This window comes from Leucopleurus acutus (assembly GCF_964270905.1).
Source record: "Leucopleurus acutus genome assembly, chromosome: 12".
Taxonomy (NCBI): Eukaryota; Metazoa; Chordata; class Mammalia; order Artiodactyla; family Delphinidae; genus Leucopleurus; species Leucopleurus acutus.
Window position 1 is genome coordinate 35447684 of NC_139154.1, and position 22780 is coordinate 35470463.

A 22780-nucleotide genomic window follows, 5' to 3' on the forward strand; every position below is an offset into this window, starting at 1 on the left:
CGTGACACCCACCATGGTTTTCTTACTGGACCCTGCCTGATACCGTACTTGGTATTAAGAGTGTCTGTCATACCGTCTTTGGAACACGCACGTCTTACTGAAACATCTAAGGCATTTACTACTTCCTGGTCAACAGATCCAAAGTCATGGGCCAATGCGATGTTCTGAGGGGAGTGAAGACACTCAAGATCTCTGCAGACCAGATCATGGCAAGAACATGATCTAGACACGGACACAGCTAGAATATAATGCTGATATCTTAACAGTTGTGACCTCTATGTGAGAACTAGTGTGAATTCACTTTATCAACAAGAACGGGATCTGTAAATTTAAAGTCAATGCTATTCTCTAGCAGCATCTGCTTAATTGGAAATGAAGTGAAGAAATCTGGAAACTCTGAACTCTCCACTAGATGGCAATCATTACACAAATTTGTGTTAGCCTCCCATGACGCTAGTGGCCAACAAATGTATTAATACTCCCATTTTATTGATCATAAGCAACTGACAAGTTGGGAGTGTGCTGAAGGTATGACACTGGTTTGGTGTGAGGCTGTTTTTGAGTCTTTCATTCACTGACTTGTGGCAGAGATTGCTAGTCGTCCCCAAACATACTAGTTAGCACAGGCTGGGTTATGTTGCAGCAACAAATTAGCTCCAAATAAATCCCGATGATTTGGCACATTTCACACTGCATGCAGATGGGCAGGGCAATTCCACACAGTCTCTTGGGGATCCAGGCTGATGGAGACTCCAGGATCTTATAGCTGCATCACCTACAACCTGTGGCTTTCTTGGTTACTGGGGCGGGAAGAGCTACTGCAGAACTGCATGTAGTCTTTTCACATGTCACTTCATTTCATAGCCAACTGGCTAGAACTAGTCATGTGGTCTCACTAGAGGTCATCTTCCTGCCCAGAGGGGAGAACAGGATCTAATAATGTCTAACCACACCCTGTATCTACTCTTCTTCAACAGCAATAGAGCTCCAGGTGTTAGCTGGGCACGTGGCTGTCCCCGTACCCAAGATTACATTTCTAAAGCTAAGTGGCTAAATTGTGGCCAGTGGATGTAAAGTGAAGTGAACGGCAGGAAGTGTCCTCAAGGAGAAGTGTACGTTTCTTCTCTTTCTTCATCCTGCCTGCTGGCTAGTATGTAGACACAACGGCTGGGGCTCCAGCAGCTCTCCTGGACTTTGCAGTGAACTCAAGCCTGAAGGAAGAACTACCTGGAAGGAAACTTGGTCCCTGACCCCTTGGAGGCCACACCAACTCTGGACTATCTGCAGACTTCCTGTATGTGACCGATGAACTTGTATCTTTCTTAAGCTGCTGTTATTTTGGGGTTTTTCTGCTACTTGCATCTGAATTTAATCCTTGCTAATACGGGTGCCCCAGTGCAAAGTCTGCTATGGTTTCTTTTCCCAGTAAGTAACATCCCTCTTCCCCTTCCACGTTCAGAATTAACTGGTAGACACAGAGGTCTGAGAGACGGACATCAGATATTAATAAAGTATCTCTACCATTATTAATAAAGCTGACTGGAGACATGGCTGTAGATTAGTAGACGAAGGCTGTGGCAATTTCCTGAAGTCAGACAACAATGAAGTAGCCCCCTCCTTTCACGGATGATTTTTCTGTAGCCTGCAACGCTGTTTGCTAGCATTTTACCCACAGCAGAACGTCTTTCAAAATTGGCATCAAGCCTCTCAAACCCCGCTGCTGCTTTCTCAACTACATCTGTCATATTCTCAATCCTCTGTTGTCATTTCAACAATCTTCACAGCATCTTCACCGGGATTAGATTCCAACTCAAGAAACCACTTTCTTGGTTCATCAATAAGAAGCAGCTCCTCATCTGTTCAAGTTTTATATTTATGATAAACATAATAATAACGAAAACATTTGAAATATTACAAGAATTACCAAAAGGTGACACAGAGACATGAAATGAGCAAACGCTACTGGGAAAATAGCGCCTACAGACTTGCTGGACACAGGGTGGCCACAAACCTTCAATTTTTAAAAATCACAGTATCTGCGAAGCACGATAAAATGAGGTACGCCTGTACGCACAGAGAGATGGGTAGTGTTGTTCAGGGCAGAGTGGGGGAGGAAGAACTCTGGACGCTAGTTCTGGGGATGCGTACCTTAGCAGCTGTAGAAAGAAGAAACCAACACCAGCAGTTGGAGTGACAGGAGAGAGATTCATTTATGCAACACGTCTACAGTTCACAAAGGACTTTTGTTTACATGATCTCATTTTACTCTCAGAGCAATTTGCAAAGGAGAACATTTGTCACATTTCACAAGTAAGGAACTGCTGCTTAGAAACGATGCTATCACCTGTGGCCCTGCTTTCTTTGTTGGTTTTCGGGGCACCGCCTTCTTTAGTTGTTTATTTTCCCTTCCTCTCATTATTCCTTCTCAGGAAAAGCCTTTTCTTCTGTATTTCCCCTTAAAATAAATGTTAACGAGCCTCCCCCTCTTCTGCTGTACCCTCTCATTAGGTGACCTCATCCACTCTCATGTTTAGCATCACATATGACCGACAGCTGCCAAATCTACAAGGCAGAGCCTGGACCTCTGCACGGAGCACCTGATCTCTACACACCCCTTCTGCTGAACTCTCGGGTTCACCACAGGCGCCCAGGAGGAGCAGCACGGCAAGCAGTCCCAGGCCGACACAGGCAGCCGGCACGGTCTGTGAGGAGGGGAGAGGCTGGAGCTCAGCAGAGGGACAGGGCCGCAAAAGCCGCTGGCGCTCAGAGGTGTGCCAGTTCTCAATGCTCAGCATTATTTTTCAGTATTTTGATTTTTGATTCCTATGCCAACTCTTTACACATGGTCTTAATTTCACGTTGCTTCAATTCTTTCTTTGAAAGTAAGAGAAGTTTAAAATATGAATTTGAACGACACAAAACCCTTGTACGTTATATAAGCCAAGGATTATTAGTCTAATTTGACCATTCACTCACTCACTCACTCACTCACTCACTGATTTGTTCAAACATTTACTGAGCACTTTTTATGTGCTAGGCGTGGTGCCAGTCGCTGGGTTTAACAATGATTAAGACAAAGCCCCTCAAGGAGCTCACAGTCTAATGGTAAACTACTGAGTAAACTGAGGCACAGAGTGGTAAATGACTTACCCAATGAGGTAGAAATAGCTAGGTACTTGGAAACGTGGGACTGGAGCTGAAGAGAGGGCAGGTACCACTAACTCATCGTAAGTAAATGATCCCCTTTGATTGAAGAGCAAGGCTGCATACAGAAACATACATAAACCCTGCTTGCAAGAAAGCTTAAAATACTTTCCAATTCTCATCATGATTGAATTCATGTCTTGCAAGGAATTAAGCCATGACCTGATGGCGTTTGTACACTCGCCCCTAAAGCTTGGGGCATGCCACCAGTCTGTTCAGACACAATGACTCTGTAGGGAGCTTAAAGTCCAATTTTAGCGCTGGGAACCATACTGAAATACCTTCATTGAATCCATGAACTTTAAATGTATAGCACATTTATGACACTTCTACATGTAGAAGTTTGGGAAAAACTCTCCTCTAACCCTCATCCAGAGGATTCTAATAAGTTATAGATACCACAGAAATTAGAGAATATGTCTGTTACTTTCCATATATACATTATTTTGGCTGTACAAAGGTGAAAAGTTTCACTTCGACGTACTTCATAAGTGATCTAAACATTATACAAATATATACAAAGACATCATGTCCAGATGCGTGCGTACACCCATCCACTGCAGACATGAACCCGTGTAAGGCAATTTCTTTTGTGATAATGACACATGATCCACGCAGCAAAGGGCAAGGTCCACTGAGAACGGTCCATCCAGCCTGCCTGTCTGCTTCAGTGATACTCTGGGTGATTTAGTAATTTCAGTAGGCAAAACGTCTATTTCACTGACAAAAAGCAGTGAATAATTATAAAAAGAGTTGTCTCCAAATGAAGAAACCGTAATTATCCAGTAATCTAAGTAGTGAACTACTTGAAGGTACTCCTGGCCTTACTGCTGCTACTGAGAAAATGTCTGGGATGATTTATTGCTCTGAGAATCACATCTAATGCATAATTCATCCACACAGGATGTCCCCAAAAGACTCAATGCACGAATCCTCAAATGCCATCAATTGCTCACTTCAAGCAGTTCTTCACTTTGCTGTGGAGGGTTTTCTTCTGAAAAATAACAAGCACAAGAGAAACCCTCCTAAGTGAAGATATGAAAGGCAGACAGGTAATAGAACATACAATTCAAGTGCTTAAAAAAAAATAGAAGGACCTCGGTCAAGAAGCATATTCTTACGTTAACAGCATAAGGCTAATGTTTTGAGTCTCACAAGAATAAACGAGAACTCAAGCATGTGCCTGAGAGGCCGGGTCAGAGGATGCAAACAGCCTTCTCTACAGAGACCACACTCTGGGACCAACTACAATTCTAAGTTTTTACGGCTATCAAAACTACACAGAAACAGTCTAAACTACAGTTAAGAATTACCTTGTAATTTTTTAACTCATGTTTTTGTAGCTAGGAAGAGTAAAAATACCTATAAGGCCATAATATTCATTTATAAAACTCTATCTATTTTAAAAATCATTAAAACCTTAAAGTTTCCTAATGACAAGATTGGTCACTCACCTTTCTCAGGGGCGGGCTGCTCTGGATGTCTGCTTTCAGATGAAGAGGCACCGACACTGTCCGACACGTTACTGCTTGGGTGGCTCTGCTCCACTTCACACAGATAAACATCGATAGGCCCCTGAGTGCTCCTGATATGGACCGTGATAGAGTCCTAGCAAAGACACAGGAAACATCTAGATGAATGAGAGAATTCATTAATTATGTTTTTTCACTTACTAGAAGTGTAGAAGTTTCAAGGGACACTTTTGAAAATTCTCAGGTAGTTTCCTTTCTATCACATATTTGGGAAAATCACGTATTTATTAGTTAGCTTGGGTCACAGGAAGCCGCTGGCCAGTTCACACAGGTAACACAGTTACTTGATTGTGCAGCAGTGGTTTCAGAGCCAGGAGGGGCCCCCTCAGCACTCAGGAGCCCGTCTTTCTCTACTCAAGACGTGACCCCTTTAAGGAGTCTGTACTTGAGACTCAAAGATCACTATTTTGACGACAAAGAAATCTAAAACACCCCGCAGACTCAAATGATACAGCTGTGTTAAGATTTCAGACCCCTGAAGAGGTACTGAGCTAAATGAAAGGACCATTCTTCCATCCACTTGAAAAAGAGGATGAGATCAAGACAAAATATACCTCTTGTAATTTAAAACATTAAAACCCAAACGATATCAGGAAATTGGGTACTTCTACCGAGAATTATGCTAAACTCGTAAGGAACAGTCCCGGTTACAGATGATTCTCTGTTGTTTTGATGCGAGTGGGTTCAATAGTCAAGGCTATTTTCTCCCCTCTTCTGTGGTTAGGCCTGGGCTTGGTACCAGGTGCCCCTGCTCTACACCACCCTGTGATCTCACAGCAGAGGGGCTCCCAACCTCAAGGGCCACCTTCCACAGCTTCCCGGCAGCAGGCAGGTGCGCTGAAGAACATCTGCTCAGCTCCTAGACGCGCAGGCCAGGTCTTGTTTGAACGGTACACGTTGTGCAATTCGACAGATACTTCTGAGCAATAGGGAAACCACTAAGCTGCCCAGAAGCGGCAGCTGAGGACCTCGCAGTCCACTCAGCCAGGGGCTGCCCACGTCTCTGTGCAGCACGAGGTAATACTGTTGACTTTGTGGGCCATGCCATCCTTCTCACAACCACACAACTGCCATTCTAGAGTGAAAGCAGTCAGAGACACAATCTAAACGAATGGGCACGTGGCTGTGTCCCAAAACAATTCTCTACAAAAAGTCAGCAGGCTGGATTTGACCCACAGGCCAGTCCATCTCCACCGGGACTAGATCCCCAGATCTCCCTGGAGTCGGACTCTGTGTCTATCGGTCCCACTGTCTTTCCTTATTGCTGAGAATGGCTGGCAAGAGGGCCCACGCTCCTCAGCTTTTGAACGGGATCTAAGAGACATCTTGGGCACGATCGAAGTCTCAGCAAGATTGACAATTACAGCCTGAAGCAGTTCACAGCACAGGGAAAAAACCAAAAACCCGTCAGCCACTGCAGAATGGACTATCGTGCCCCCAAGGAAGGATGTATTGAAAGATTAGTGATGATGTGTGAATGCGAATATGTGAAACGATTCATATTAAAGATAAATGTTACTTAGGAGACTCGGAATGTATCTAAATCTAAATAAAACAACTAGGAAGCGTCACCAAGAAGTCACAACGTGAGTGTGACTGGAATCAACGAGAGCTGTTCCTTAGTCCGTCTGTAACACACTGTCAAGTACGGGGTCTCACATGGACAGTGGCCTTCTGGGGATAAAAGGAAAGGTGGGTGGTGAGGATTTCTTCACGATGAGGGAGTTAAGTCCCTATCGCAGTGAAGTGATGACTTCAGCAGTGACAGTTCTATCAGGCTGTCAGCACTTGATCTGTCCTAAGAATGGTCACACTCCTTCGTTCTGATTCCACCCTTAGCACGCAACCTTCTGATGACAAGTATCTTTCAGTACAAACTTTCCTACAAGCAGCTAACAGCAGACAGTCTTTTCATTTACAAAGCAATTTTACTTTTCATTTTAAATGTGTAATTTAGTGTTCTCTTTTATTCACAGTCTTTTATGAATTTGGTTAGTGAGTTAATTCCCTAGAGCCCCCGCTGACAGTGAACCGTAACACTGAGGCAGTCCCCGGGGAGTCCTCTAAGAGGCATAAGAGCACAACGGTTAAGAACAGACTGCGAACCCAACTACCTGGGTGTGAACTGTGGTTCTGTCACTTACTGTGGATGGTGAGGAAGGAACTCATCTTTCTGTGCTTCAGATTCCTCATCTTTAAAAGGATAATAATCATGGCTACCGCGTTTGTCGTGTTACGCAAAACAGTTCAGAATGTGTAAAGTGCCTCAAGTTATATCAGGTATGCAGCTACCACGCACACGCTGGTGATAAGGCGCTGGGACTGCGATAAAGCACAGCCTAAGCAACTGGCCTGCCTCCCTTTAAGACCTTAAAAATGCAAGGCTACCTACTTCTCTGGGCGCTGGAACATCCAACCTGGTTTCTGCCGGAGCCTTAACTGCAATTACAATCTGTTCATGGAAGGCTTGAATGCTATGAATATCTTGATACGTCACATATGCTAGTGTGAAAATCAGTCAAGGGTCTCTAAGCAGAGTGGGGAGATCATTTATCTCTTATAATACATGAATCCAAGTGTAATCTTAGAATATCATTAGTTTTTATGGGATACAAACTCACAATTAAGGAAAGCAGTCAGGAAAAAAATATTTCATATACAATTCTTATTATTTCATAAACAATTCTTAAGATTTTATAAAGTGTTTTACAATATTTATAACTTGAAGAATCCCTTTAAACTATTGTGATGACGACACTTTCTGGAGAAAAATATTAATGAAGTCTGGACCTCTAAAACAAATACAACCCACGAAGGTATCAAACCTCCCCCCGCCCTTCCCTATGCATTGCGAGATCTTACTGTGAGAACCTTTGGGAAAAAATATTCAGAGTTTTGATGAGAATGTCCTAAAATGTAAGGTGGAAAGAATCGGTAAGTAGGAGACACAACTTAGAGAACCAGTTTTTCAGGACTATGATGTACTCATGGGATTTCCCTCATCCAAAATTATTTTCCATCTCACTACCTGAATTTTTCTCATCTTCTTTTATTGTGTTGCCTGAAATTTTTACCAGTTACATGATTTACTGGGTTTCCCCAGCATTCTTTTTTTTTTTTCTTATTCCACACATCTTTTGATTGAGTGTAGTAATAGCATTTACCTTCCTTCTAATAACTGTATTGTGGAAACGGGAGTTTTGACTGGGGTAGAGTCTAAGTAAACTTGAAGCACGGAACAGCTCAGAATCAGTGACACCTCAAAAGGTGTTCACCCGTTCCGTGTGGGGAACAGGGCAGCCAAACAGTCTAGGAGACCCGGGAGGAGATCAGTACCAAAGACAAATCTCCCCCTCTGGTCCCAGAGACATTGAACTTAGGAGCAGTACGACATTCAGCTGCATGTTATGCTTTGTGGACTAGAATGGCAGTTTAAGTACCATTTCTACGGCAATTCACTCACTTCTAAAGGTCTTATTTTGTATCTTAAATATATTAATTAATCCCCAAGCTGACCCTACCATATAAAGTAATCTGCTTTGGAAGGAGAATTTTTTTAAAGGCACAGAGTTAAAGGATATCTTTCATTTTCTTTGTCGTCTGTTAACTTGAACAGCTGCTGAGCACAATCCTTAATTAACTCATCCAGAGCGTCCTCCATCGCCGATAAATCAGAAAGTTCTTCCTGCAGCTTCTTCTGTTGGGGCACTGCTCCAAAATTGCTCAGATCAGACCCTCTTTAAAAGAAAAGGATCACCATCAATAACATCCAGGAGATTACAAAAAAATACAGGTTAGGTTACTGGAACTTCGCCAAACGTTTACACCAGGTGTTTCCCACAATGACAGAAACCCGGTACTGAACTCCAGTCCTTCCCTCCCATTATTCTAGACAACCATTATTTCTCCCGGTTTTTGTCCCCATTTCTATTCCCTTACACAGAGATTTTAAAAACAAAACCAACATCATAACCCTGTGGAAATTAGTAGTAGTAGGGAAAGCTTAATGAAGTTTAATGAGCACTGAACTGAGTCAGTAACACCCAGTTTCAGCCCAGCTCTACTTCTCACGTGACTTTTGACAAGTTATGATCTTTTAATCCTTTAGTTCTTACATATGAAAAATAAGATGTATTGGTCAAATGATAGTTCCCCTGCTAAAATTCTATAAGTCTTTATTTTTTCCCCACTGTGCATATTCTATCCAGTTCTATCTGAATATAATGATCATTTTTTAAAGATATTTTTTCTTTATTACTGTTTACCCCAATATGACATGACCTGAGCAACAACAAATATTCATTCTTTTCTTCAATTTTTATAGAAAATAAAAAGTGAAAAGGCTGTTACCACTTCACCTTTCTTTCACTTGCTAATTCTCAAATCTGATTCTAATTAGTGATTCAGAACACAATCTGATATTAACCCCTAAAATGTTAATGTCATTTAGCAAACATGTTCAAATTAGAATCCAATTTGCATTTCCATAATATTGAAAAAATAACGTCCTTTATGAATCCCTTTCCTCTAATAGCTAAGTTAAGAATCATTTAATGATCTTTGTTGGTAGATTTTTCACTTGCCTGAAAGGTCTTTACGTACTTATATGCTGGAACTGTTTCTTACTGATCCAAAATACTTGCCTATTGTGAGTATAACAGCCTTCTTCCTGTGCGCGTTCCCTGCACATGTGCATGCGTGGACACACACACACACACACCTACATTTATACCATAAAGTCTTCTTTCCATGAGATCCCTCCTAATCATATGTTAAGTCTTTAGCTATTGACTTTTAGATATTAAGTCTCCTGACTTTTTTTTTTACATTCAGGGCATTGTGTTTCGAAGTATGATATGCACCATAATCACTTGGGGGTAGTTGTTAAGAAGGTAGGTATCTGTCTTCTCCCAGAACTGAATTACAGCCCCTGGGGAGGGAGGCATCTAAGTGTTTATGACACGACAGTGGAAGAACCACCGTTTTACAGCCTTAACTCATTTCCCCCTGATGTCAATAATCAATTAGAACTGAAGAAATATTTTTTTTAAATTCCTATACAAATCAGATGTCCCCTTATCTTGAAAAGTGAAATTCTTAAAACTAATCATGACTCCATTTAACTTTTCCATAATATTGGAATGATATTCTATGTCTATGGCTTTTAATTGGTACCAAGTAGGAAAAAGACATTGCTAGTAACTAGTTTGTTTTAAGTACAGTGTTGTCACTTAATAAGAAGGGGAAAAAAAAGAAGAAGAAGAAAAGTTTGAAAACAACTCACATCCATCGAATATGGTTCTTAGACTTCTTTTCAACCAGATCAATTCCATCCAGAACATTGGTGATGTCATACACTCTTCGTTTTCGTACGCCTAGTTTTGTTGCAACCTTGTTTAAGTCAAGAATACCCCCAGGAGCAGATCTGACAAGATCCATAAATTTTCGAGTTAAATAAACCAGTGATACATCAAAACGAGGTCTCTTCACTTTTAGAGCTTCTGGGAAACAAAACAAACACAATTCATAAAATTTAAAACAGCATTTCCTTCTCAACTCATTAAAAAAACCATTTATTTATTCTTGGTCAGTAAGCACAGACACCTACAGATATTCTACACACTGACCAAATCAGAGCTAATTTTTAGGAAACCGATTTCTCAAACTGGATAAAAATGTATTAGCCTATTGCAGGTAAACAAAGGCTTTAGACTTAAAGGAGTATTTGAAATACGCAACCAGTTTCCACTGAATATGTGAATTTAAAAGGCATCACGGCACCATATCAGACACGAAGTGCTGAGTCTGCACTTGCATCCACACCACTATCTGGAATAGGATTAGAAATGATTTTTAAAATTAAATTTCTCATTTGGTCTTCAAGTTAGGAAATTCTTTATAAAGCAAAGTTAGAGACTTGGCTTTAAAATAAAAAATGTTTAAAATGTTCCTATACACGTCATAGTGTTACCCTGTCTGATGAAGGTCAGCAAGAGCTCAAGTTAGTCTTCCGATTAGGATGACTGTGATATTATACCTTGAGGAAAAGTGACATAACTATTTTTTAAAATATTCACTACCCTGTATTAACTTAACTAAATGAAGGGGGAAACTGAATATTATCATTCTTTTCATCTTTCCCAATTTGATACTAGGAAAAAAGTTCTTATGGTTTAGTGTGCAGAGGAAATACTTTCATGAATAATTTAGTTGTCCTTCTGGTGTGGAGTATATGATTACTCTTTTTTTCTACTTCATGGCACACCACAGTATGCTTCAAAAGAAACAGTCATCCTATCTTCAATCAAAAATGCCCTTATCCAGAACCTCTACAATGTCATATTCAGTTTAAAGACCACTGGTGGTTACTGCAAGAAAAAAAAGTACATATTTTGTAATGTAAATGTCTTCCATGTGGAGACTACTCCTATACTTAAGATTAAACAGGATTAAAGAGGAATTTAACTTTTTAAAAAAATGGAAGCAGAAGATAGTCACAATTCTACAACATATCTTGGAAGATTACAAATGAGAAACTCTGGCTTTAAAAACATTTACATTTGACCCTCGAACAACGCAGGAGTTAACCTGCGTATAATTTATCGTGGCCCTCCGTATCTGCGGATTCAATCAACCAGACCATTTAGTACTGCAGTCTTTACTACTGAAAAATATTCTCATCTAAGTGAACCCGCAGAGTTCAAACCCTGTCAGTCAAGGGTCAACTGTAATGATACTAAATTACTAACAAGACATGGTCTTATAAGTTCAGGATAAGTATATTCCTATCATGCCAGTCATTTTATAAAGAACAGATATTAATTGAACACCTATAACGTGACAGCTGCTGAAGGGATATAAACATGATTAAAATGGTCTCCAAAACAAAGGCGTTCCATGTTCCACAGTCTAGCAGGAACTCTACCCAAAACCCTGAGATGAGTGTGCCAGAGGGATTCAAAGTTACATAAGATGAAATAAAACCTTAACTGGAGTGGGAAACAGGGGAGGCCTCCTAACGGGCGTGTGCTGGGAACAGAGCATAGAAAGATGGACAGGAAGGCGGAGGGCGACGGGGGTGAGTGAGGCGCAGGAAACAGCAGAGCCCCGTGTGAGAACATGGCGTTTGTAGGGACTCCACAGCTGTACAGCGTTTGCGATGGGGGGAGGGTGCAGAGTACTGGGAGATGAGGCTGCCAAGTGGAGCGGGAAATGGCCATCAGGGGCCTTGTGCATCTGTCTGTCCGTTCTCTGCCTTGTTTCTTAATAGAATTTAATAGAAATAAATGAGGAGTCAGGGTTTTCTCCATATGTAACAGAGCATCACTGCAGAAGTTTAGGTTGAGTGATACCATCATCTAATTGCTGTATTAAAAGATCACACGGGCAGTAGAACGGAAGAGGCGAGGGGGTGGAAGAGCCTGGAGCCGGTGACTGACTTCGATGGCCAGGCCACTGCTTCCTGCCCGAGAAGCAGCAGCCTGACCCATGGGTAAGACTGTGGGCTCAAGTCTGAGCATGGGGTTGAATCCTGACTGAGCAAGTTACTTAATCTCTGGGCATCAGTTTACTCATCTATCAAATGGGAATAATCATCCAAACCTGAGTTTTGAAAGGTGGTTGTGATAATCCATGCAAAGAGCTTAATACAGGCCAGGCGCTGTACAAGCTCCGTAAATGTGAGACCTGAGTGTAAGCTGGTGGCATGCGGCAGACGAAGGAAACGCTTCCAGAGTAGAACTGGCCAAACCTGGGGGCCAGATACGGGTGGGACTGTGGCAGGGCCGGGGAGAAATGAAGGTTGAGGTTACGGTTCCTCGTGGGCACCTACGCACCACCTACCCACCGAGATTAGCACCAAATTAAGAAGAAACGGGGGTGGGGCCATTTGTCATAACAATTTTCAGAAAGACAGGGAACTACCTGACTGAATCTGAACACTGATCCACGGCAGAAGTAGATGGGAAGGGCACAGGGAATCAAAGGAAACCAGGAAGGCCAAAGACTGTCCACACGCTTGCTGCCAAACTGCGTTCAGTTCTGCTTGCGGTGACAACTGCTCTCACAGAACTCTGGGAAAATACCCCGACAGAGACCATTCTGTTTTAAAAATGACATTTCCAAAGCAATGGAGAATAAACTGGCATTGGTGCACGTTAACAGCCCACAACCTCAGGAATTTTCGCTGAAATTCCAAGCTTTTACATTCCAGTGTACAAACAATGCATTTTAAGTTACTCATCAACTCGTGTACATTTAAAATAAATCACTTAAAACATATGAAGTTCAAACTACAAAACCTAAAACTGATTCAGGAATCGAATCAACTTACTTCTCATGGACACATATTGTACATTATCTTCTAAATTAATCCTTATTTTTGATGGCTGGAAAAAAGAAGATACAGAAATTTAAACTTAGTAATTTAAATACAAGCAAATGAATAGCAAAAAATAAAAGCAGAATTGTTAATAATTATTGCCCATCTCTTATTAATAGCGGCACAGTGGTTAATCTTCTTTATATGAACTAACGTGCGTGCATAAGGGGCCTTGTTTACAGATTAAAGGGGCCAAAAAGGGTAAAAAAAAAAAAAAAAAGCAGAAACAATGCAAATGAACAACATTTTTCTGGATAATATAAAAGTTTGTCTTTTTTTTCACCCTGGGGTAATAATTTTGGTGTGAGAAAACCAGTCTTCCTTCTAAACTATATCTACTCTAACTGTAATCACATCTGACAATGTTCATCGACTTGAATTTCTGAAACTGCATAGGCCTCCATAAGTATGGAAGTAGTAGTTAAAGAGACGGCGGAGGGGGAGGAATGGTGCAGGGGGGAGGGGGGAGTATGAGACTTTATTACTAAATAGACATTCACCTATCAACTGTATCAGGTAGTGAGGATAAAAAGCAATAGAGAGGATCAGGACACTGTCCCTGACTCTGGAAAGCGCAGTAGAGATCTAAGAGACGTCCAAACTGACAAATGCTCACTCCTCGCTAATTAAGTGAGAATGGCTCCAAGAAAAGTGCTCACAAACTTTCACAGGCAGCCATGCATTCCCATGATAATTAATATAAAAACAGCATTTCTAATCATGGAAAATAATGCATGCTACATAACTAGAGACTCTGGTATTAAGATTCATAAAAAAATTCTTTTAAATTCCTGAGATGACCAGGAAATTAGTAGTAGCTCGACCATCGATGCTCACCATTTTACCAGCTATTTGGAGGCTATGAAAGTTTATATAAACTTGTAGTAATGTTTGCAATATATTTAAAAATTGTTTTTGCAAAAAAATAAATAAAACCTAAGCTAAGGTTAATAAACAGAAATCCATATTGGCCTCTTGCTTACAACAAAGTATGTATAATGATGCCATGTGTCTCCAGACAAGCTGTGAGCAGGTTTAGCTCCTGTGTAAGTGAAAAAAACTGGCCCCCAAGTGGGCCGTAGCAAAACTGGGATAAGTGAATTTCATAAGGTGCCCTGAGAAGGGAAACAACAGCGCTCTGGATGCACCCAGCAAGGGATCACAAGGATTCACAGGCAAGGGGACCCCTAGCTGAGCCTTGGAAGACAAGCCAGAATTTGCCGGAACCTATGGGAGGTTGAGGAGGGAGGAAAAAGACAGAATTCCTGGGGCAGGAAGTGAAATGAACAAAGGTATGGAAATATAAATCACCTGGCACCTTTTGAGAAGCCACCTGGGTGGCCAGTGCAAAACCAACTTGATAACTAAGGCTGGACGGGAATGCTAGCACCACGCTCGACACAGAAGACCATGAAAGTCATGCTACAGAGTTTGGACTTGCTGCTGTAACCAGTGCTGAATCACCACAGATTCCTGAACAAGATACAACGTCGTCCAGCTCATGGTTTAGAAATCTAAGTGTGGTGGCAATGCGGCAAAAAGTCTGAAGGTGCGGAAACCTGAAGGTGAGGTGAGCAGCTAAGAAGCTCTTTGCTGGTAGTGTTACGATCCTCAGCACAATGATTCCCTTACCATCTATGACAAGGTGACAGCATCTGTCAGCAAGCTAACGCGATATGGAATAACTCCCCTGAAACAGAATTCCACTGTAACATTAACTTAGCTGTTACACGCAAACCTGCTGGGTGCAAAACCAGTCGGGAGAGCCCGTCTTGGGGCAGGGACTCTGCCCCGCTAGCTCTCAGCACAGTGCTAAAAGTGACTTGTGAAGACAGTATCCAACAGTGCCACACTGAAGGGCAGTCCTATTCAAGGCAAACATCAGACCAACAGGACCAACTGTCACTGCTATTTTTACTTTCAACCCTTCTGCTAAAACAGTATGAGATGGAGTTGAACTACTGATGCAAGATTCTTAAGTGAAAAAAAAATCCATCCTCATCACACTAATTTGAAACACACATCAACAAATATCCTAAGTTGTTGTAAATATTATGGTCTGTCTATGAGTTTTCTATTCAGTCCACGATCTGTTACTTACGTGTCTGCAGCACACTACTTCAATCACTATAATGTCTGAATAAATCCTGAGAATGCACACAGACAGGGCTAACAGAGCAGGTGCCTTGCTGCGAACAGGCTTCTGTTCTTAGCTTAGAGCAGCAGGGCGAGTCCTGCACACAGTACGTAACGGTTTCCAAACAGGCTGGCTCCCTATCTGCTCTCTACACATTCTACAAGGGCATCTTTCCTGCTCTGTACCCCCTCCCTCTGGTCTCCTTATCTAGAATGCCGCTATTCACAGCTTGGCACAGGGATAATACCTCAGTCAGTAACATGAGAAAGTATGACTTGCTTTCCCCTACATTCTTTGCTCTAAACCACATATTGGCTCTGTTGAGATCTGTGGGAAAACAGACACTAACAGCACCCATTCGTTTTTTTTTCCCTTTGAATACAAAAGCGCTCTCTCTTTATTTGGGAGGAATCACAATAGCATCATGGCCCCTCAGGGGCAGACATCCCAAATAAAGATCGTATAAATCCTACAGACCCACAATTCTGGAGATTTCCAAAGTGCCCATAGCGATGACACATTCATCTCATTTATACTCAAAATAGTTCTTGGCTTAAGATCAGGTTCAGGACTACCAGAACTTCTTAGATGCTGGGAGATCCCACCCTTATCTGTAACACAGTGTAGGGATATAACCCATTTTCCAAGCTACTGTGAAGATTAAATGACAAATTTTGTAAACTGTAAAAATCCTATGAAAGCAGAAGAGACTATGGTTATTGTTTTCCTTTTTGACCCAGAACAGTGCCTGGCACATTCAGGCACTTCGTAAATATTTGTTAAACTAATGAACGGAAGAGTGAAATAGGACCTTGTCTGGATGACTTCAACTGACAAACAACAATGAGTATTTACAGACACAGGGACACAGGGTGAAGACTCCCTCTTCGGTACACCATCAATAAGGACCACTGCGAGACTATGAAGCCTCAGTTTCTGTTTTCTAATACAAAGTTATCATCTGGAGAGACTCAATCTGACAATCCTGGCAAGCCTTCCCAATTACTCTAACTTTGGTGAACCACACCCAACAGGTAAGCTCAGAGCTTTTCTGGGAGGAAATGGGACTAGATAGGAGTTCTTCTTTTTAAATGGCTTTAAAATCAGAATACAGGTTTTCTCACACAGAAGTTAGTGAGCTATTAAAAAAAAATGTAAATGAAATGCCACCCCTGCACTTGGTCCCTCAGAACAGAGCAGGGCACCCTGCCCTGGAGGAGAATGGCGAGGCTCGACACCCCTGCCGGGACGAGGAAACTGGAGAGAAGGTGAGCAGAGGGCTCCCGGTCAAGGTGAGGCACGACCGAGCCCTTCCCAACAAGAGATTGACCGTCTGAGCACCTTTCAGGGATACCCATTTTCCTTTTATTTTGAAACAATCTCAGCCTTCAGAAAAGGTACAGAAATAGTACCAAGAATTGCCATATACCCTTCACCCAAATCCCTCAAATGCTAACGTTTTACTACATTCGCTTTATCTTTTTTTTCCTATACACACATAATTTATTTTTTCTGAATCATCTGAGGGTAAACTGCAGACCCCTAAATAACTCAGTGTGTATCTCAAGGACATTCTCTTAGACAACCAGAGTATAACTACCAAGAAATCTGTTCGAGACTAAGCAGTCTTGAAAAAGTTTGTCAGTAGAAATCTGGACTTTGCCAGTAAGGGTTCAAAAGGAAGGGGAACTTGTTAGAAACTTCAAGAAGGGGGATCCCCGTTATGCTAAGACAGAGCACCTAGCAACACTGTCAACTGCAGATCCATGGAAAGCAGATGGTAATGAACCGGGTAACCTAACCGAGGAGATTTCCACACAGTGTTAATGGGGATTGGGTAGTGGGGGAGGGAGAGAGGGAGGGAGAGAGAGACAGAGAGAGACAGAGACAGAGAGAGACAGAGAGAGGAAAGGACTGTTAAAAGAAAAAGAAGCTATGACTTGGTAGCTTTAAAAAATTCTCAGCCTCTCAAGAAGCTAAAAATTAAGAGAAGACTTCTGAGAAAGACCAAATCAAAGGCACCACCAGAAAAACCGAATGTAAAGGGGAAGGTGAGACTGAACAATTTTTTTTTTTTCCTGCGGTACGCGGGCCTCTCACTGTCGTGGCCTCTCCCGCTGCGGAGCACAGGCTCCGGACGCGCAGGCTCAGAGGCCGTGGCTCATGGGCCCAGCCGCTCCGCGGCATGTGGGATCTTCCCGGACCGGGACACGAACCCATGTGCCCTGCATCGGCAGGCGGACTCTCAAGCACTGCGCCACCAGGGAAGCCCGAGACTGAACCATTCTTGGTGAAGTCCTCAGAGATCAAAGATGGTATTTCAGAGTGCCATTCAGTCACACAAAAGGCCCCTGAAGGAGACTAAGGATGAACCTCACAGATCCTCTCAACCTAAGGACGGGGCCTCTAGGAAGCTGCAGGGCACTGTCCGTCGGCCACCCCAGCAGGAGCCCAAGGCACAGAAGAGTGTATTTCAAAGAAATCCATGGGTGGGACGCTTGTCTACTGAGTGAACCACAAGAGTCACAGGACATCCACATAGTTTTTGAGAGAATTACATTGGCAAAATCACTGCCAGCTTGGTCTAAAAGGGATAAAGACAGTTCAAAGTGAACAGAGGCCCCTGGACACCCCCAAATTATGCTGACAGGAAGCAGGCTGAAAAAAGTACTCAGCTACAAATACTGAAGAGATATGACCTTTCATGAAAAAAGAAAGACAGGCTCAGATGGCGGAACCAAGAGCCCAGAGGGAGAGGTGGGAACATGGAGAATTGTTCCCAGACCTTGAGACCTAATCAAAAAACGTCCCACATTTACCAGGTGGCATTTCAGAACTGCTCCAGACCAGATGCTCCTCCGTGACCCCTCTTTTTCTCCTTTATGGACAGGACTGTCTACAGCAGTTATCCCATGTCTGTCCCACCAGTGTACGATGTATGCTGGGTGTGTGTTGGGGGGGCAGGGGTCAGATAACTTGTCTTTTTAGTTTCACAGGCCTAAAGATCTGGAGGAACTGTACCTGAGGAGCTGTACTTAAAGAACTACATCCAAGGAGCCTGAATTCTTACCTTATTCTGTGAGTACAAAATCTGTTACTTTGAGGCTCACACTGTCCCAGATTAGGCCAATGGGAGCCTTTCACAGTGGTTCCTGCACAGGACACTTACGTTTGACCTTCTCAGCATCTTTAGGATGGCCGTCCTCAGAGGAACGCTCCCTCAGACTTCTATGGCACGAACCTGCCCAGGTGCCAGCAGAGATGCTACTGCTTTTAGTTCTGACAACCCACCCCTGCGGAGGCATGCCAACACTTCTGTTCCTTTAAGGAAGTCACACTGAGGGGCTACGCTCAGGTATTTCCCCAAAACATGCCAAGGGACAGCCCAGTAACAGCCAAACCTCAAGACTGGACGTCCTAGGAAATTTTCCCGTTCAATCCTCAAACTGCTTCTGTCTCTCTCTCACTTGTTCAAGCCTCTTAGCCTGTCTGTATCTTAGCCGGGAAGAGGCAGAGCCCGCAAACTGAAACCACTGAGGCTGCTTCCAGCGCACACAGCTCTCTAGGCACCAGCAGCTCCTGATGGGCAAGGCAGCACGTTCCCAGTTATTCCACTAGCGCTCCAAGTCCCACAACTAAAAACCTGCACTTTTCAACTTGTGACCTCAAAGGAGAAAGAACAGAATAAAAGGTGAGTTTCAGGGACTAAAATCTTAAACACTGCCTCTAAATTGGCTAAAAATTTCTCTACACAGATGCTTCTTTGTACCAATTGCCTGTTTGGGGGAGTAATATCCCTTTAAGAGCTCTCTGGACATATACCTTTTCCCACGGTGACTGCATTCTTGTCACACACTCAAATTTTCCTCATTTTTCAATGTGCAGACTAAGTTCCATCTTTAATCAGTACCACGTTCTGCCTTCACAGAATTCCAGTTTTCAAGCCATTTGCCCAGGGAACATCAAACACTCAGCCGTACACATAACTATTTTTGCACAGTGTTTAATAATACACAGTTTACTAAATACTGCCAGTCATTAGCCAATTAAAAAATGCTGAGATAGGTGTTTACATCAGCATTTTACAGCCAGGAAAATAAACACTCATACATTCAAACATTTACGGAGTACCTATTTCATTCATCCAAAAGCTATTTACCAAATATTTTTGCAAGAAGCACCAAATGTGCTGGGGATGTAACGATGAAATGAACAGAGCCGCTGCGCTCAGGGACCGAAGAGCCACACAGCGCAGAGAGGAGGAGGCACAGGGCGCTCTGGGAACACAAAAGGAGCGCTTAACCGAGTCTTGGGAAGTCAGGAAGGCTTCCGACAACTGACCTATAAATCTAGACCTGAAGAACCATGGGAGGTGACAAGGAAAAGTGTGCTTTAAAGGTTTTTTTAAAAGGGGGAGTGCAGATACACAGGGGTCCAAGAGAATATGGAGATATGGAAAATTTAGCAACTATAAGCAGTTCAGGAAAGATAAATCCAGGGGTCTGATTACATAAAGAAGTTTCTCCTCTATCCTGAGAGCACTAGGGAACCATGACAGATTCTTTAAGTCAAATGGCCTGATCGGAAATATGTTTTAAAGAGACCATCATGGTTAGTTACTATGTGGAGAATATACAGAAAAATCAAGGGCAAGACGAGAGGCAGGAAAACTGGTTAAGAAGATTACAATCCAAAATACAGATGATGCCTAGAAGTGGCAAGTACTGGTGATTAATTTTTTTTTTGTTTTTGCGGTACGCGGGCCTCTCACTGCTGTGGCCTCTCCTGTTGCGGAGCACAGGCTCCGGACGCGCAGGCTCAGCGGCCGTGGCTCACGGGCCCAGCCGCTCCGCGGCATGTGGGATCCTCCCGGACCGGGGCACGAACCCGTGTCCCCTGCATCGGCAGGCGGACTCTCAACCACTGCGCCACCAGGGAAGCCCAGGTGATTAATTTTAATTAGATAGAATGGAGGGCGTCCGTTTGGAAAAGGAAAGGATGATGCCTAGGATACTAGCTTGGGCAGTACGGTGGGTGTGGTACCATTTACTGCGATAGGAGACAGCGAGTTGCTGCTTGCTTAGGCAAGAAGATAATGAATTCCACTTTAGATACGTGAGTTTGACATCTAAGTAGAAATGTCTAGTAGACAGTTGCAAAGCTCTGAGCCAGATTTATAGATTCGGAAGTCACGACATGGTAACTGAAACTACCAGAGTGAATAAGACTATGTACAACTTCAAGGGATATATGTGTATCTTCTGACATTAAATGCAGAATAAAGTGGTTTTTCCATAGTAGGAGTTTGGAGCTTTTATCAAATTCTCAAAGGTTAAGACCACCGATACCAATAGTAACAGAAGTCACGAGAGTGGTGAATGACACCCCGCAGGAAGAAACCGTGGAGAAGGTAGAAGATCTGAATAAGACCGACACGGAAGGAATGGGAAAAGGAAGAGGAGTTTACAAAAGAGGACAGGAGAGGCCAGATAAGCAGATGGAGCGCTGAGAGTACGTGTCCGGCGGGCCGTTCAAGGGCGAGTGTCCAACATGAGTGAGCGGTCGATCATGTGCAAACTACAGAAGGTACGGGGTGAGACATCTGCTGGACGTGACTGGCGACCTTGGTTAGAACGTCTCAGAGCTGTGCTTAGGGCAGAGGTCCCCCAGCAGGTGGTAATGACAGGTGAGCAAAGCAGAGCCAGGAGTGCTGACAACTTTTTCAGAAAGCACGGCTGTGAAGGGGAAGAGATACAGTAGGAGGAAGGGCCTACGGAATTTAAGGGAGGGATCTTTCACAATGGAAACGGATTTAGGATGCATTTTAAGTAGTCGAGAATTTACCACCTGGAGTCAGACACTGCGAGGTTAAACCCAGGCCTGTCTACTCACTAACGACAGGCAAACCACTTAACAGCTCCACGTCTATTTTGGCAACTGCACAACAAGAAAAATAAACCCTGAGGACTGCTGTGCGGAATTAAAAGAGATGATGCCATCAACTATTTTTGAGCACTGAGTCCTCCCGGCGTCTGGGCAAACGGACCTCAGGAAATGTTTATTTACTAAGAATGGGAAGAAACCAGCAGAGAAGTCGAAAATACAGGGAGAATGGAAAACGATGGGTTCATCGAGGGTCCTGAGACTCCAGGAGAATATATCGCATCTAGTCCAGAACAACAGAGGAAACTGACCTCCGGCAGGGAAGCCAATCTCCCACTTTCTCTGTCAAAGAGGACCAAAGATAACTTGCTGAATGGGAAGCCGTGGAACGGGAAGTGTGAGGTGTGGACACGGTTTTAAGTGGCTGCCCTGAAGGAGGAGAATGGCAGAAGAGGCTGCAGAGAAGAACACACGAGAGAGAGCTTGCAGAGACCCACTGAGTCCAGTGGAGACGCAAAAGCATAACTGTCTCGGGCAAAGCTGGGCAATTTTCTCCAACACTACTCTGGAGCCGACGGAAAAGCCCAGGAGGCTGACAACACGTTTGCGAGCAGACGCAAACAAGACGGCGAGAGCTTAAGCGAAAGACCTGTCTGCTTCACTGGACGCGAAGGGCAGTGCGAGAGCTGGGGGGACCGAGGAGCAGTCCCGGGCCACCTCGAGGAGCGCACGACCGAGACGACGGCCAGTCCGGCCTCCCCGCGGGCCTGGGACACCCCCCACCCCGCGCCCCGGCCCCGTCGCTGGGACACACTTACCAGCAGGCCCTCCACGTTGATGGGGTCTCGGCAGCGGCGCCGCACCGTCTCCTCCGCCGGGTCCACGAGCAGGCTGGGCAGCTTCCGCGCCGGCCGCTGCTGACTCATGCTGCCCAGCCGGCCGCCTCTCGCCTCGCACCCCGCGAGCTCTCCCGCCTTCTCCCGCTCGGGTCGGGCGCCGCCCCCGACCCGCCGGGTCCCGGGGGCCAAGCACGAACTGGACTCCTGGCCTGCCCGGAGGCGCCGCCTGGCTAGGCCGGCCCTCGGACGGGCGCGCAGCTGCCCCACGACCCCGGGAGCTGGAACGCGGGCGGGAGGAGAGCAGGGTGACCCACGGCTCTCAGGACGCCAGGCCCGCCATCTTCCCGCATGCGCAGTGCGCCGCCCCCAGTGCGCATGCCCGGCGCGGCCGGAGCGCTCCCAAACACAGACCCGCTCCCGAAGGCCGGAGCCCGAGAAGTCCCGGAGAGCGGAGTCCGCGGAAAGGATGGCGAAGGAAAAGGAAGACATGGAGCAGGAATTCCAGACGAAGGGAACGGGGCGAGAGGAAAGAGGCAGCCGGGACAACACAGTGGTCGCCTTCGGAATTCTCGACACTAAAGGTACTAATAACTGAAAGTTCTGAGCTCGCAGGGATGTTAATTTACTCTTGAGCTCCCTCCGCACGTCTCAGGCACTTGCCCAGTGTTGATGCTTAGTAAATGTTGATAACCAAACCGTCGTGGAATTGTTTACTTACATGCATCTTTCCTCCTTTCCCTTTTCTTCCTTCTTGTCATTTGAGGAATAAACTATTGACTCCCTAGGTGTCAGAAATCGTGGTGCG

At 44.1% G+C, this 22780-nt stretch overlaps 1 protein-coding gene across 1 annotated transcript; it reads right to left on the minus strand.

The window, feature by feature from the left end:
• Positions 1 to 888: 888 nt before the first annotated feature.
• On the minus strand, positions 889 to 22282 carry E2F6 (E2F transcription factor 6). The gene is made up of 8 exons (XM_082851979.1): positions 21955 to 22282; positions 13069 to 13123; positions 10021 to 10237; positions 8317 to 8473; positions 7129 to 7242; positions 4659 to 4812; positions 4161 to 4198; positions 889 to 3262 (listed from the first exon to the last, which is right to left on the minus strand). Exons 1-8 carry the CDS (start codon positions 22060 to 22062, stop codon positions 3218 to 3220), a joined length of 888 nt encoding a protein of 295 aa, XP_082708105.1. The 5' UTR covers positions 22063 to 22282; the 3' UTR covers positions 889 to 3217.
• Between the last annotated feature and the right edge of the window lie 498 nt (positions 22283 to 22780).

What these genes read in the sequence shown, in the direction of transcription:
- E2F6 (XM_082851979.1), bottom strand. Translation starts at nt 22,062, where the DNA reads ATGAGTCAGCAGCGGCCGGCGCGGAAGCTGCCCAGCCTGCTCGTGGAC. An exon ending in TCAACGTGGAGGGCCTGCTG is followed by an intron (nt 13,124 to 21,954) that starts GTAAGTGTGTCC and finishes TCTTTTTTCCAG; the next exon opens with CCATCAAAAATAAGGATTAA. An exon ending in AAAGTGAAGAACTGCTTGAA is followed by an intron (nt 3,263 to 4,160) that starts GTGAGCAATTGA and finishes TTCTGTATGCAG; the next exon opens with CCTTGCTCTTCAATCAAAGG.